The 14,188-nt window shown below is 37.7% G+C and overlaps 1 protein-coding gene across 12 annotated transcripts in view; it reads left to right on the top strand.

The window, feature by feature from the left end:
• LOC121297858 (receptor-type tyrosine-protein phosphatase T) overlaps nt 1-14,188 on the top strand; it is a 156,562-nt gene that overhangs the window by 115,482 nt on the left and 26,892 nt on the right. For 5 of the 12 annotated variants that reach the window (XM_041224399.1, XM_041224402.1, XM_041224407.1 and 2 more), the window contains 4 exons: nt 5,220-5,249; nt 12,215-12,363; nt 13,866-13,943; nt 14,074-14,124. In XM_041224399.1, coding sequence (XP_041080333.1) covers nt 5,220-5,249; nt 12,215-12,363; nt 13,866-13,943; nt 14,074-14,124 — 308 coding nt within the window. The remainder of the gene's footprint in view (nt 1-5,219; nt 5,250-12,214; nt 12,364-13,865; nt 13,944-14,073; nt 14,125-14,188) is intronic. The other 7 variants (XM_041224406.1, XM_041224408.1, XM_041224411.1 and 4 more) reach the window with 3 other exon arrangements.

Genomic DNA, 14,188 nt, shown 5'->3' with positions numbered 1-14,188 from the left:
AGCTGACTGTACAGGAGCACTGCAACAATTCAGATATATGCAGGACCGCCTCTTGCAAACTTGGCTGAGAGTAAGGCTGCCAAAAAGCTAATACAATTAATGCATATGTTTAACAATAATGACACAGCACATTTCCGCATTTCATTAACTATTTACCCATCTACTGCCTGCATTATGAAAAGAAAAATGAACAGTTGTTATAGCTGATGGAGATTCAGTTTAGATCACAGACCCTTTTTTAACAGCCATTAGAAGTCGTTTTTTTTCTTATTGACCTACCGGGAGTCTAACCAGCTTAGCTGTAAATGATTAGCTTTGTGAATGGCATTCCGAAATGATTGGTTATTGTTTTTTTACATAGCTACCTGCTTTACACAAGTAGATATGTTGCATTTGAAACCCTGTTGTGTGCAGCATTGCCCTTACACACCTCCTTCTGTTGAGATTTTATCTCTAAAAAACCTGCTAAACGATCTCTTTTGGGTCACCAGTTCATACAGAGGATCCCTCTCCATCGAGAGCGAGTAGCAAAACCGCATTCATCTGCATCAAACAACTAAATGACGACATGTTAAGTGCACATTTATGACTGCCGCTTCAATTCATAAGGTTTTAAGAGCCATTTAAAGCAGGCGATAAAGCAGACGTAGTAAATAATTACTCGCCAATACTGTAACTGAGCCAGTTAGAATCCTATTGTTCAAACCTTAAGGGGCTGTTTCTGTAAAACTACTGCAGCTTTAACCCACCAATAACCCCTTTTACTTTTCCTTTGAGTAAATATCCATCTAGATAACATCCGTCTTTTAAACTAGTTCGACTGCAGAGTTATAGAACGTTATAGAGCAGGTGCACAACTGGAATTGAGGGGAGGACCGAGAACAAGAAAAAATAAAAAGTACAATCCAATGAGAGCTTTTTGGTGTGCTTTCAGCCTAGCATTTCCCTAGAGAGATTTGATTTTGTACTTTGGTTTCTTGCTGTCCCTGCAAAGCGGTTCTTAATTATTCATGTCAAAGTCTGATGGTGTCGGATGCACTATAATGTTACTTATTCCCGAGTCCTGTGGAGTTTTGGGTAGAGTCTCTGGTAAGCAAACAGAGAGATCCTCTTTCGCAGATTGTGAGGGGGTGGTAATCGATCTAACTCAGTGATTTCCCGGTGAGGGAATAGTGCAGCTGGCAAGCGTGTGTCTGAACACCTAAGTTAATATCCTAGCGTTAATGTTGCTCACAGTTTAACCTCTTTCAGATTGCTTAGAAAATGCAACAGCACAGATCCCTGCTGCAGTGGAATTATGTTAATTATCACCAGTTGACAATAAACTTCCTTTTCAATGAAGTAAATGATGTTTGTTTCATGAAAGCGTTTTACACGGCGTCAGTCATACAGCAAGTGTAATTTATAATACGGAGCTAACTTCAGAAGGAGCCTCTGGCAGTGTTTAATCTTAATTTAGCTGTGGCTTTGCCTGGACTGTTTAATGTCCTGAGTCTGCTGCATTTGGCAGCTTTGATTTCTTAAATGTCTTTCTAGATCTCACTCGTACAGTATTCTCGTGGGTTTATCCAGCGGTTTAGAAACTTCTATTTGATTTCTTTTTTTTTTTTCCTTGATCCTGCATGAGGTCACGTGGCTTGTTCCTTTTCTTATTCGTGTGTTGGCGTGTGATTTGCATCATGCTCCCCGATCCTAACTCCCTTCTCCAATCTGGTCTCAGATTTGCCTAACTCCTTGCAAACAGTTCCAGTTTTTGAATAGGCTATTTTAAGGTCTTTGGAAGGAATGTAAGCTTGTTGCCTGGTCCTTTTCCTCCAACCACATGATGAATCAACCTCTGATTTTTCTTACAGACAGAATTAAACATAAGTATATACACCAACATCACCTGCTGGACAAGTAATACACAGCAACAGACAGAAATGAATGAAAATATAAACACTGGACTGGATTCAATAAAAATTATGGCACAGCCATAACTGCTATAAAGTGTAGCTAGGGCAGCATCATACACATTTAATCAGTGGAACTATCTGATTTCATCACACACACCTCCATGACATCCATAATAACTACTGTACTTATATATCAAATAGCAGGAAAGAGGTAGGTTTTAGTAGGTTCAAGATGTCTGTTTCATTACAAAAAAAGTCAGAAAAAAACAACATATGAATCCAAATTAACATTATACTGTAAATACAGTATAATCGTAAATCTCGAAAAACTACTCACTTCTAAATCTTTTGTTTCTGACTTTATGTGAACAAAAAGACACACATTTGCCCGTTTTCCCATCGGAAATAGTGATATTTTGAAATATCACTGTCCTGGTCACAAAAGCAAAGTTTGTGGGGAATATTAGCCATTTTCTATACTTTTGAGGCATAAGCAATTAGGAAATAACACTTACTACCCAGGAACAAAAATTGTGTTACATAGTGTTATCAGATGCACAGCAGCCTTTGAGACTTGTTTGTATGGCCTTGGTGTTTATTCCAACAGTATCTATAATATATCATCTACAATGATGAATGTATTTCTGGTGCAGAGGCTCAGCCCGTTATAACCTAAGCTTGAGCTTCGGGCTGGCAACCCTTTCTGGCAGTGAATCGTACAGCTGCATCGATTTGTGATCTCGTTAAAAGCAATAAAAATACAAATGAGTGCTATAAACAATGTAGTGGTATAACCTTGATTGGATTCTCTACAGCTAATCAATATTTACTGAAAACCAAATCGTTATTATCATTTGTAATTTCATATGTTTCGGAAGGGGTTCTTCGTGTTTCTCTCAAAAACATAAAGACAAAAAAAGAAAACATTTTCGATAACATTTATTGAAACAGTTTTAAAAAGACCTCAATTCATAAATATCAGAAAGCAGCAGCATTTGGAAGTCTCATAGGGGGCATCTCTTCAAAGCGTTTACTCCAGTCTTTACTTAACTCTTGTATGTGACAGGAGAAAAAACTTACAAAAAAACAAAACAAAAACGGCAGTTCATTTTACAAAACTGCCATTGCTTTGGGATTTCCATAAAATGAAAGATTGAAACTCAAGGTAAGTGTGGCATTGCTTGTTTGTGTGTTTATCCATTTGTAACATTTACGCAGAAATTTCTTTAAAAAAAAAAAAAAATAGGAGTTTGTTGTATTAAAGATTTAAATTAAACTGGAGTAAATGCTTTATAAAAATAAAAATAAAAAGCTAATTTGAGTTGTTGAGAAAATGCTAGCTGTGGTCTTGATACGATGGAAACAAATTACTAATCAGCACAGTTGTATTAGGGGAGTTGGTTGACTGTTCGTTCCTCTCGGGTCTACAATAGTTAGAGAACAGCGTTTAATGCATCAGCAGAGCAGGTCCTGTTGACGATTAGAGGGCTTAATGCTCCAGTGCAATCAATCCCCCCACTTTATTGAGTGCTATAATTATTTAAACACAAAAAAGACCCTTGGGTAAGCCAGTAACTCCTTGTTTCCACTGAGCAGAGGTACTTCAGGATAGGAGTCATCATGTTGATATACAGGTCAGCAAAGAAGGCAGAATACAAATAAATAAATGAATGAGGAAAGAAATAAAATAGAAATAAGTATAACTGGTATGCAGTCCACTTAACTAGAAGACCACTTGAATGCATCGAATTGAAACGTTTTCGATTTTTACATGTGTGTATTTAAATGCTCTGATCTCTTTTGGGATGTTAATGGAATGCTCACAAGTTAATTCCTTCAACAGCTGAAATGGTTGACTGAGGAATGATAAGTGTCAGCCTATCCACATTGGAGAGTGTACACTGGGTGTGCTGGAATAGGGGAGTGGAGTATTTTCTAATTGAATACATGGAGCTCCATTGTTTTCTAATCATAGTCCTGAGGCTTGAACAATGCAGACTGGTAATGAACTATGTTCTTTTATAAAGAATGTGACAGGGGAGATCATGGTTAGGTAAAGTGGCATACCATGTATTGTTATTGTTATCATCTTTTAATAATAAACACACTTCTGGTTTTACTTAACTTGTGCGCAGTCTGTTTCATGGTTGTAATTTTGTAGTGGTTTAACAATAGCCCGGGCAGATAGTACTGTACAGTTGCTGTAGATTTCAGAGACAGCTTGGAGCTTGCTATCATGATATCAGCATGTTTACATCAAGGCACTGGCTCAACACCTGACATTAGAAGCTTTGGCAGGATCTCTGAGAAACATTAGTGTCCTCATCAGTGTAATATATCAGCATCTTCCCTGGCTATTGCATCAGAACTGGAAAATCCCCCTTCAACACACACAGCATCAGTATATGAAATGCTTTCACAGGAACAAGCTGGCCAAAACCAATATCACGACAAAACTGCTGTGACACCATCTCGAAGGTAACAATCCCTTTGCAACGAAAAGGTAACCAATAACACCTTCAAGGAAAACAGCTTGTGGTGCACATTTTGCAAGTTGCAAAGAGAAAGAATATTCGATATCTCTTAACTCAACTGCTGCCTAACACCCACAGAGCTTTTGTTTAATTTCATTATTGTTTTATTTAAACTTTTGCTTTCTGAATAAATTCTCCACTTTTAGACCCATACATAATTTGTGTTAATCTGGATCAATGTGTGGAAAAAAAAATTCCACTCAACTGATTCTGATTTGATTCCACAGGCTGTTCAAGTAGCAGTTCAGCCTTCCAATATCCATGCACAGAAAGGCCTGATGTATGTAATTATTGGAATTCACTTGGGAACTATGCAGACGGAAACTGTTTCCACACTATTACACACGCAAAGTTGCTTCTGCAAACAGGGTGCTTTCTTAAAGTCTTGCAGAAACTGATTTGAAGGGACTTTAAGTGACATGGGAAGCCAGTGATATTTTATTTGATGTACAACAGAACATTCATACATGTTTGGTGCTACAGTCGGCATAATTATAACCCAAGTACAAGGTTATTCTGTGAACGACACATGGCTTATTGGAGACCCACAGCCCTGCAATGTTTATAATCTGATCTTTTGTATTTTAAAATTGATTTATGTATGTATTTATGATTAATTTAATTTTGAAACAATGCTTTCAGTTAACTCTGTGTACCACCCATATTTTCTGCTACAGTTTTGTTTTTTGTTTGTTTGTTTTAATGAAGGTGGTTGTAAGTTAACTAATACATCTGTTTGTGCTTTTCTTTCTGATTCAATGTGTTCCATTGGCTCAACTTCATGGTTCAGAAGAAATGCGTATTCCTACTCTTATTACCTGTAAGTAGACTTTAGCTCAGAAAACTCTTGACATTAAATTGCTTTTAATTTTCTTTTATCAGATTTTTAGGTTTTCTTTTTGTGTGGTCTATTTTTTTGTTTCCACCATTTCTGGTCTGACAGCTAATCGATTCTCCTGAAACATCTGAATAATGCAGGCAGAGAGTGGCCAATTAAATACATGAGTGCCAGTGCGGTATGATCCCTATAAGAAGAGATCTGTGAATAGGAAATGTTTAGTGCTGTGTGTCACTGTTCATGTGCTGCTGTTTTTTAAGTTTTGTTTGACATACATCACCATTTTTCCTGAGACTACCCCCCAACGACTGCAGCAGCTCGTGGGCATTAGCAAGCTGCTTTTCGGTTGGTGCTGGATCTGCCTTCCGTTTAAGCAAAATGCCGTGATTGCAATCCCTTTTTTACATAACTGGGAGCGGAGCAGATTTGACTGTTTGCCGAAGGGCCTTCCTGATTCTCTTGTGTTGAATAGAACAGAGGCATGAGGCAGACACATGGAATGGATCCAGCGCCAACCAATGAGATTTATTTGAATGTTCTTTTTTTAATATTATGTTTTTTGTGTGTGTGTGTGTGTGTGTGTGTGTATATATATATATATAAGTGTGTGTGTGTGTGTGTGTGTATATATATATATATATATATATATATATATATATATATATATATATATATATATATATATATATATATATATATATATATATATATAAAAACACTAAGAAATTTGCATTCCACAAAGCAAGAATAAAGCAACTAAGTAGTCTAATGTGAGTTATTATTTTGAGGTTCCAAAAAAAAAAAAACCCTGATTAATTACAGAAATCCTGAACAGAATGTGCTTCAATTTAAAGCCACAGAGCTTGAATATAATCAATAAGCAAGAGTTTACCAGTGTGCTATTTCAGCTCTGCACGACTAGCATCTCTTCATGAAACTTACACTACAAATGGAATGCTGAGACCTCTCAATATTCCACCTGCTTATTAGGAATCCCACTTAATTTCCTTTTTGGAACAAAGCAATTTTATTGCAGTAATGAAGACCCCCATTGTTATGTTCTTTGTTTAAAAGTAGAATAAAGAATTCTGTTGCTTACAATCGAACTATAGCAGTCGGATGCGATCAATATGAAAAAAAAAAACACAGTTTTGGAAAAGTCTTACTAAATTTCTTTGTGTTCCTAGTCCTGGCCAGTGCAGTACACATTTACAAGACTCCGAAGTGCAATTGACTGATCCATAATTCACTTTGATTTGGACTAGCCACTGCAGTGCAGTGATGAGATGTGATGCATGTCCTTTTATAGCACACACTGCTTTTTTAATTAGTCTATATACTGTATATGTCATTTTCATGCAGTTTTCCTTGCCATAAAATTCACAGTTTAAAAGGATTCTGTATTGAATAGTTTACATGTTTTTTTTTTTCACCCTCCTGGCTATATCATTAATCATTACATACCTCTAGATAAAGGGCTGAATTAAACCCAGACAGTTTTGATGACACATTTAATTTTAGATTTGAAATACTGGGCATCCACACACTCACACACTCCCTTTCTTCAGAGTGCTTGGCTTAGTTTTCTGAATTAAAAATGATGTAATTGCCTGATGGTGACTGAGATTTTATACCCTAACATGCGCCAGGAAGCAACAGAAAGTAACTGAAGTTGAAAGACCAAACAAGAGACTAATAATATTCATGGCAAATTGAACATGAATCCCTTTCTTTGCTAGTGTCATGCAAATATATCTAGTCCAATATATCTACCACAAAGGAGCTCCGTCTGATTGAATGGCTTTTGAAAATGGGGGTGTCCAAACACAAGTTGTCAACAAGGACTGCGAGGAGGCAGGGTTGGGTTTCGTGATTGGACGAGTCATGCCCCATGCTTCCTCAGAGTGCCTGTGCAGTACAGAAGAGCATCTCATTGAAAGCACCTGTTCCTCATGAGAAGTGCCTGGTCTGTGGTGGTCTGGGTCTGCCCGACACCAGAAGACATCCTTCTTTGATGACCAGGCACTGACTGCAGCATCACATCCCTGGAAGAGCATTCCAAGAAGACAATAGACCAACGCACAGGCACCGGACAGTCAATAAGCAGCTCATTAAACATGCAACCAATACAGTCAGGGCATCTTCTCCAACTGGCTAGACCAACAAGACCATTTGAATTACTACCTTCCATTATATAGTGCCTGCTGTCCAAAGTATCTCATAGAGGCTACTTCTGGATGAGTGGTTTGAACCGGATGGCATAGCTTTGGACACTGAGGGGAAAAAAGCAAACTGCTAGATCCTATGGTGCTTACACTGAAGAGAACTAACTGTGGTTTCTGAAATATGTCTTATGACCTCAAGTTGCTGTCATGTTTTTTTTTTATTTATAAAGAAAATACAAAATATTTGTAATGGAAATTAATGGAGCCTCTCTCTGTTAAATGCACTTTCCTCATGAACAGATGGTGATTTGCTAATGTACTTTAAATATATATAAACACATACTGTATATACATAGATAGACACTGATTTAAAAGGCTAGCTAGGTTTTATTACATTCTCAGAAACTTAATCACTTGAAACCAATTACAAATATATATGTATTAGCTAAATAAGTCGATGGTTCACCAAGGGTTGACATGTATATTACTTAATACAGCAGACCAGTCACTGGTATGCCCATATATAATGTCTGTATGCCATTTTTGATAAAAGACATATTAATAAATTAGGGTTGTCTTATTACTGAATACAATCTGCAACAATCCCCACAAAGAAAACATGTTGCATGTCTTCCACCCACTAGGGGCAGAGAGTTGCAGGGGGGACAGGTTAGAGGTTACACTCTGGTATACCTTATGCACTTGGAAGTTAGACATGATCTACAGAGCTCTATTGAGGCCACAGAAGAGGAGTACAATAATAAGTCAACTCTTTATTTTGCATAGCCATACCAAGTCTATCTATCAGTGCTCTAGGTATTCTTGTTGCTATCTCTACAGGAAGATTATTTGATCAAACAACAAAATTCCAACAGAGCGCATCAACTTGCATTTGAATACTTTGTTGTTGACATATTAATTTAGTATTCCAGTTGGGCAAGCATGCTCTTAAGTGTTTAATCTTTACAAAGTGTTTTCATTTGGTTTTGCAAATCCAAAACATAAAAGCAAGGGGTTTTAGTAGATAAGAAGCTTGTCTCAATTCTGGAAATGTGACAGCCTGAATGCAGGTTATAATTTAACCATATCTTAGACATTTTAATGAGGCTGGGATTTATTTTATTTCTTGCAGTTACTTTTGGATTTGAACCTGTAGCTTTGGGATATTTATGTATAATAGATTTTTAAAGTTCGCCCCTTCACTTGTGCAGCTGTATATTTTAACTTGGTTCTAAAAATACAGATGAAACTCCCCCTGAGTTCTTCCTCGAGCAATGTTTCAAACAGCTGTCCTTCCCTCACAACTATACAGCGGTTTCAAACGAAGATCTGTTTGAGTTACAAATGTAATATCTTAAGAATGTCTCACTCCCAGACTGAAGCTTGATGAAATAGTTTTTACTTTCATTTTTTCTGTCTCTCTTCATTCTTTCTGCTATTAAAAGAAAAGTCTGCGTCAATATACTGGAGATGTCTTTCTGTCTCCTGTCCTGCCTTTCTCTCATTGCCTTGCAGCCCTCGGTCTATATCTCTTTATATCTTCATAACCCTCGTAGGCTAGTCTACCTGTCTCTTTGCATGCATGTTATTGCATTGAAAGTATCTGCCATTGTATCTGTACAGTTTTAGCTGTGTGCCTTTGCATTGGCAGGGATCCGTGACTCGACAAATATATTTTTTCGTTTGCTAAACCAGGGTTTAGAATGCTGAAAACGAAACCCAAATTCAACATTCTGTTTATGCCTACCATCTAAATTGTAACAACGACAAGCAAGTTGTTTGACTTTTTCAATTATGCATTGTAATCCGATTGATTTACAGACTCCGCAACATACTAACGTATAGATTAATAATTATGCCATAATCCAATTATTAAACAGTCTGCAATTAACAAGGTAGAGCCCCCCCCCCCCCCCCCCCCCCAAAAAAAAACAGGATTTTCTGAAAAAAATAACCTTCCCGTTTAATTAAGTGCTGTTCTGACATTCATTAAATAAGGGTTATCTGCAGTTCAGCGACACTTACTATATGCAGGACATTTGTCATTTAAATGAGCCTATTAAGAAAACATTCAATAGGCCATGCAATTGAGGAAGTTCCTACATTTAGGCTCTTTGTGACCTTTTAGAGGGTAAAGAAACTCACATGTTTTCTATGACGACACCAATTATTTTATATTGCTCGAAACTCAGATGACAGCTCCTTTGGGTAACAGACTGATTGAATCCGATAGCTGTGACTATTATTATTTTTAGAAAGTGAATTTGCAGGAAGTGGCAGAGTTTAATCCATGGTGTCTGGTTTTGTCTAACAAAGAAAGAAAGTCCGAGATATATTTTTAAAAGGTGTAGATTTGGGGATGACACAGGCTGCACTTGAAGACAGTGGTAGATCAATAAGCCACACTCAGGGGCTTCCCTACTATATACAATAACTTCAACCCACACGACCACAGAGACTCAGATCCCAACGCTTGACCCAGTCAGGCACACCACTTCAAAAATGTTATATTAACTGAGATCAAACTGCTCTTCTGCCAGTAAAACAAGGAAATCTGAGCACCCACAATATGCAAACCAGCGCATCCGAAAGTGCTTGAGGAGGATCCTCAGTTGATTTGTGTCTGGAGGTTTTTTAGATGCCAGGATGCTGTATTTTGATCACATTTTAGAAGATCCGTTGCATATGGTCCATTGTTTGGGAAGGGTTAACTGCTGAACTGCGTCAGTTCCATACACTTTGGAATTGTTTTGAAATCCAATACTCCCATTCCTGTTGCCAACAATCTCTAATTTGTTTTGGAATTCTGCTGAGTCCCAACCCAGATGTCCTCATTATTACTGTATTTCTACCATTAGTGGTTACAACTTTATTCTCCATTGAGAACCTTTACACTTAATTACATGCTCAGGGCAAAAGGAATGCAATTTAACAGCTGATAACTAAAGTATACCTCATGTTTACACAATGTACACAAAGATATCTGACTGTTTATTTTTTTAAGAAGCCCTCTTCCTCATACTCACAATTGCAGTAATGAGTTCTGGATGTAACTAGCTGGATACAATTGGTGAGCCATTACTGTAAAGCAGCTCAAACGAGAGCTTTCAGAAGTAATGCTGAGCTACTGAACTTGTGCTGATATGCTAGGATCAGCTCAGTGCATAGCTATACTATACTGGCAAGCTGGTTCTGGCTCTACCAAGTGCAAGTACCCACATGTTTGAAATGAATATCTAGGTTTAATAGTCTGGTAATGGTAGAGCAAATACAGTATTTCTTACGTCCACTAGGGGCAGAGTGCTGTAGAGAAGGACAGGTTAATTGTTACACTCGGGTGTGCCTGATGTACTTAGAGGGTAGACATGATTCTGAGAGCTCTACTGAGGCCACAAGGGAGATTTACATGTTTCAAAAAGTCGTCAGGATGTGACGACTGAAAATGTTGTGAACGTAAACATCAAGAGCACTTTTGTTTAGATGACTCTGATATAATATTTCATTGCCTAACCAGTTAATATCCCATTACGGGTGTTCTTCATAATCCTCTATTGTTGTGTTTGCTTAGATCATTGCTGCTATTCCTGTAAAGATGCCATTTCTCAACCACTTCTAAAAGCAGGAGCAAGGTGGTTTCAGAATCGGCCATCAGGCGTGTGCCACTCTAATTCTGGTCCCCTCTGAAACTAGAGATTTTCCATTTATTAACTCATAGCTCTAGAAGCAGCAGAACTGACACCTTCATGCCCCCTAGTGGTAATTTTCACCTGACACCAGAGTGTGGTTGAAAATGTATTTTTGTTACAGAGAATAATACCAAGCAAGTATTCGGGTATAAGTAACCCTTTTAATGCATCACAGAGCTCTGCTGTATATTTCTCCTTCGGGAATACCCTGTTGTGCTGTACACTGCTTTACCCTTGAACGACTCCTACTGTGTGTTTGTGTGTGCTGGGCTTTTGGAGTGGAAATTTCCCTAAAGGCATCGCCTGTAAAGATACTTTCAAACAGCTATTTAATGAAGCAATGCACAGTGCAGTCATTCTGGGATTTAAGGAGGACGGTTCTGGTTTGTAAAGAACATCTGCTATACAGTAAAAGTTTCATTAGGGCAAATTAATCTCACTTCAGTAGGGACATTATTTCTAAGCTTTTGAAACAAACTCTTAATGACTTGGAACAGTACTTTCTGTTTAAGCAATCTTCTTTGGGGTGACCAGTGTCTGAATTGCTTTGTTCCGTGTGGCAAACATCTCTAATCCAAACGGGGTAAAAGGGCAGATCGTGCTTAAAAATGTACAACTACCTTCAGTTGCTATAAAAAATATTACATAGAAGCCACCTACAATGCATATACTATATACCTGTCTGACCTTTGTCCGTTGCATTGATAGGATCCGCTCTCATCAACACCCCAGGTCCACAAAAATAATTTAGGTCACAGTTTGAGGGGACATTGATTAGTGTTTAATCTTTACTCTTTTAACAATACAAGAATGACCGATTAAAACTGCAGACTGCTTTTGCTATATAGGAAATATAACTCCACTCAACACAGCAGACCAGTTAACTAATCTAATATACTAATATTTATATCTATGCCCATTACGATTTCTCTTTCAGAAGAAGACTCTATTTAATGAGTTATCCTGGGACACTAACTTTAGTGCCAGAAAGAGTTCATGCCATCAATATTCACCATTTTTAATGCATGAGTATATTTAGTCAAGTGTCAGATTTACCATGAATAAAACTGTCTCGCTTGCTTTGCAAAACCTTAAGGAAACTTGCAAAAAAGCAAAAGGAGACTCAGACGACTACCCAGAGGGAGATGGGGCCAGTCGCCACGGCTGAAAAGAGTTCCAACAAAGTCAGCACCCTCCACAAAGACGAGGCCTTCTCCTCCAGCTCCCAGGACATCAATGGTTTCTGTAAGTCTCCTGCGTCTCTTTCCAGATTCAACTCTTCTGTGCATGTACCGTGAAGCCAGAGTTCATCGTTACAAGCCATTAATATTAGCACTGTTGTTTGTTTAGTTGTTGATTTAAAAAATCTGCTAACACTTTACATGTTTTTTTTGACTGCTCTATATTTACCCTGTACTCGCACGTATGATCATGTAGTAAATCCACAACTACATTTAAAATACAGCGTCATTGCAAAAGACACAAGCAACTACCATCATTTTTCATTCTGTAATTAAGTGCTATTGCATGGTAACCACACAACCACGAGTGTAATTACTATGCTATTACAGTGTAAAAGTAACAATAATAGTGGTTCACAACTGCAAGGATGAACTCACTGAAAAAGCTACACTGATCTCCGTATATACTGTACACTTTATATTTACATGCTTATTAGTTAGTGCATTTAAAATGAGTTTCTACTCTTGATACAGTAATTTTAATGGTATCCTTTTGCATTTCTTACATCTCAAATTATCAATCAAATACGGTGTGGTTGCCAGTCTCAGTATGCAGCTCTTTTCTGACTTTGATTTGCATCATTTTCATTGAAAAAAGACGTAAGGTTCAAACCTTATCCAAAGGATAATAAAGCTTGGATGATGATGAATGTTCTTGATGCTAAGCAAAGATTAGCATCACCCCTCCATCCTAAATTCAAGAATACAACTGTTTTCTTTCTATAATTTCAGAGGGACTTAAAAGAATTGCTCAGTCAACATTTCAGGGATTGGTATTATTTATGTAATCTCATATGGTTAGTATATTGGAAGAATATGAATGTGCAGTTCAGAGGGGTGGAACCATTGCAGCTATCAGATACCAGTGTAAATAGAGACCACCAGTTCTAGAAAATATAGTGAACCCATATATTGATTTTAGTATATTGCACACAGCAGTTTTTTTTTTAATTTGATAATAAGATATATAGTCTAAATACTGTGTGTGTGTGTGTGTGTGTATATATATATATATATATATATATATATAAGCTGTGATATCACACACCATGGTAACGTCTTTCATGTTATCACGATGAGTGCTACTCTGTAACAGACCGAGGCTCAATAAACATAAATATGTTTATGTCATGTTCTTCCCTTCACGTTCGAGCTAATCTGGACCATTAGGAATTACTCCGTGGTCTTTGACTTAACTGATTCCCTGCAAATTAAATGCTAATTAAGTTTGGCTTTAAAAATGACATGGATGATATTGCAAATAACATTTCGGTGTTTACAACAATACCTTGATAATATGATGCATTTATTAAGGATTCCGTTTTGTGTCTTCTAATGCTGTATTAAACTACAGAGATACAGGAGTGCATAAATTGTAGTGGGGGGGGGGGGCATTACCTGCCATGCATGGTTCCTGCTCACCGCTACTCTGCAGCACTGTGTTGCTGAGTTGTGATTGCGTGCCTCTGATGTTTTTAAACATGCCTTGTTTTCTTTCCTACCCAGCCACCTCCTCTCCTTGTTCCTTTTCTGTGCAGAGTAAAACCCTTCAAAGCAAAACCCTGTTGAATTCCTACTACTCAGGTACTGGAGTGCTGCTGTAGCGCACGCACTGTAATTGTTTCTAATACATGCCAGCACTAGAATGCGAGGCGGGCTGACTGTGTGTGTATGGCAATAATACATTCCCCTTACTTTTGTTTCCTCCTTGCGGATGCCATTCTAGTGTCACCTGACCCAGCCCCTCCTCCTGCAGCGGCTTTAGGTAAGAAATGCAATGATAAAAACAACAACCTTTTTAATTATTAATGTTAACTTACAAAACCATT

Source organism: Polyodon spathula, chromosome 23 (genome assembly GCF_017654505.1).
Source record: "Polyodon spathula isolate WHYD16114869_AA chromosome 23, ASM1765450v1, whole genome shotgun sequence".
Lineage (NCBI taxonomy): Eukaryota > Metazoa > Chordata > Actinopteri > Acipenseriformes > Polyodontidae > Polyodon > Polyodon spathula.
The sequence above is the reverse complement of the archived record's forward strand: the minus strand, read 5'-3'. Positions and strand labels throughout refer to the sequence as shown.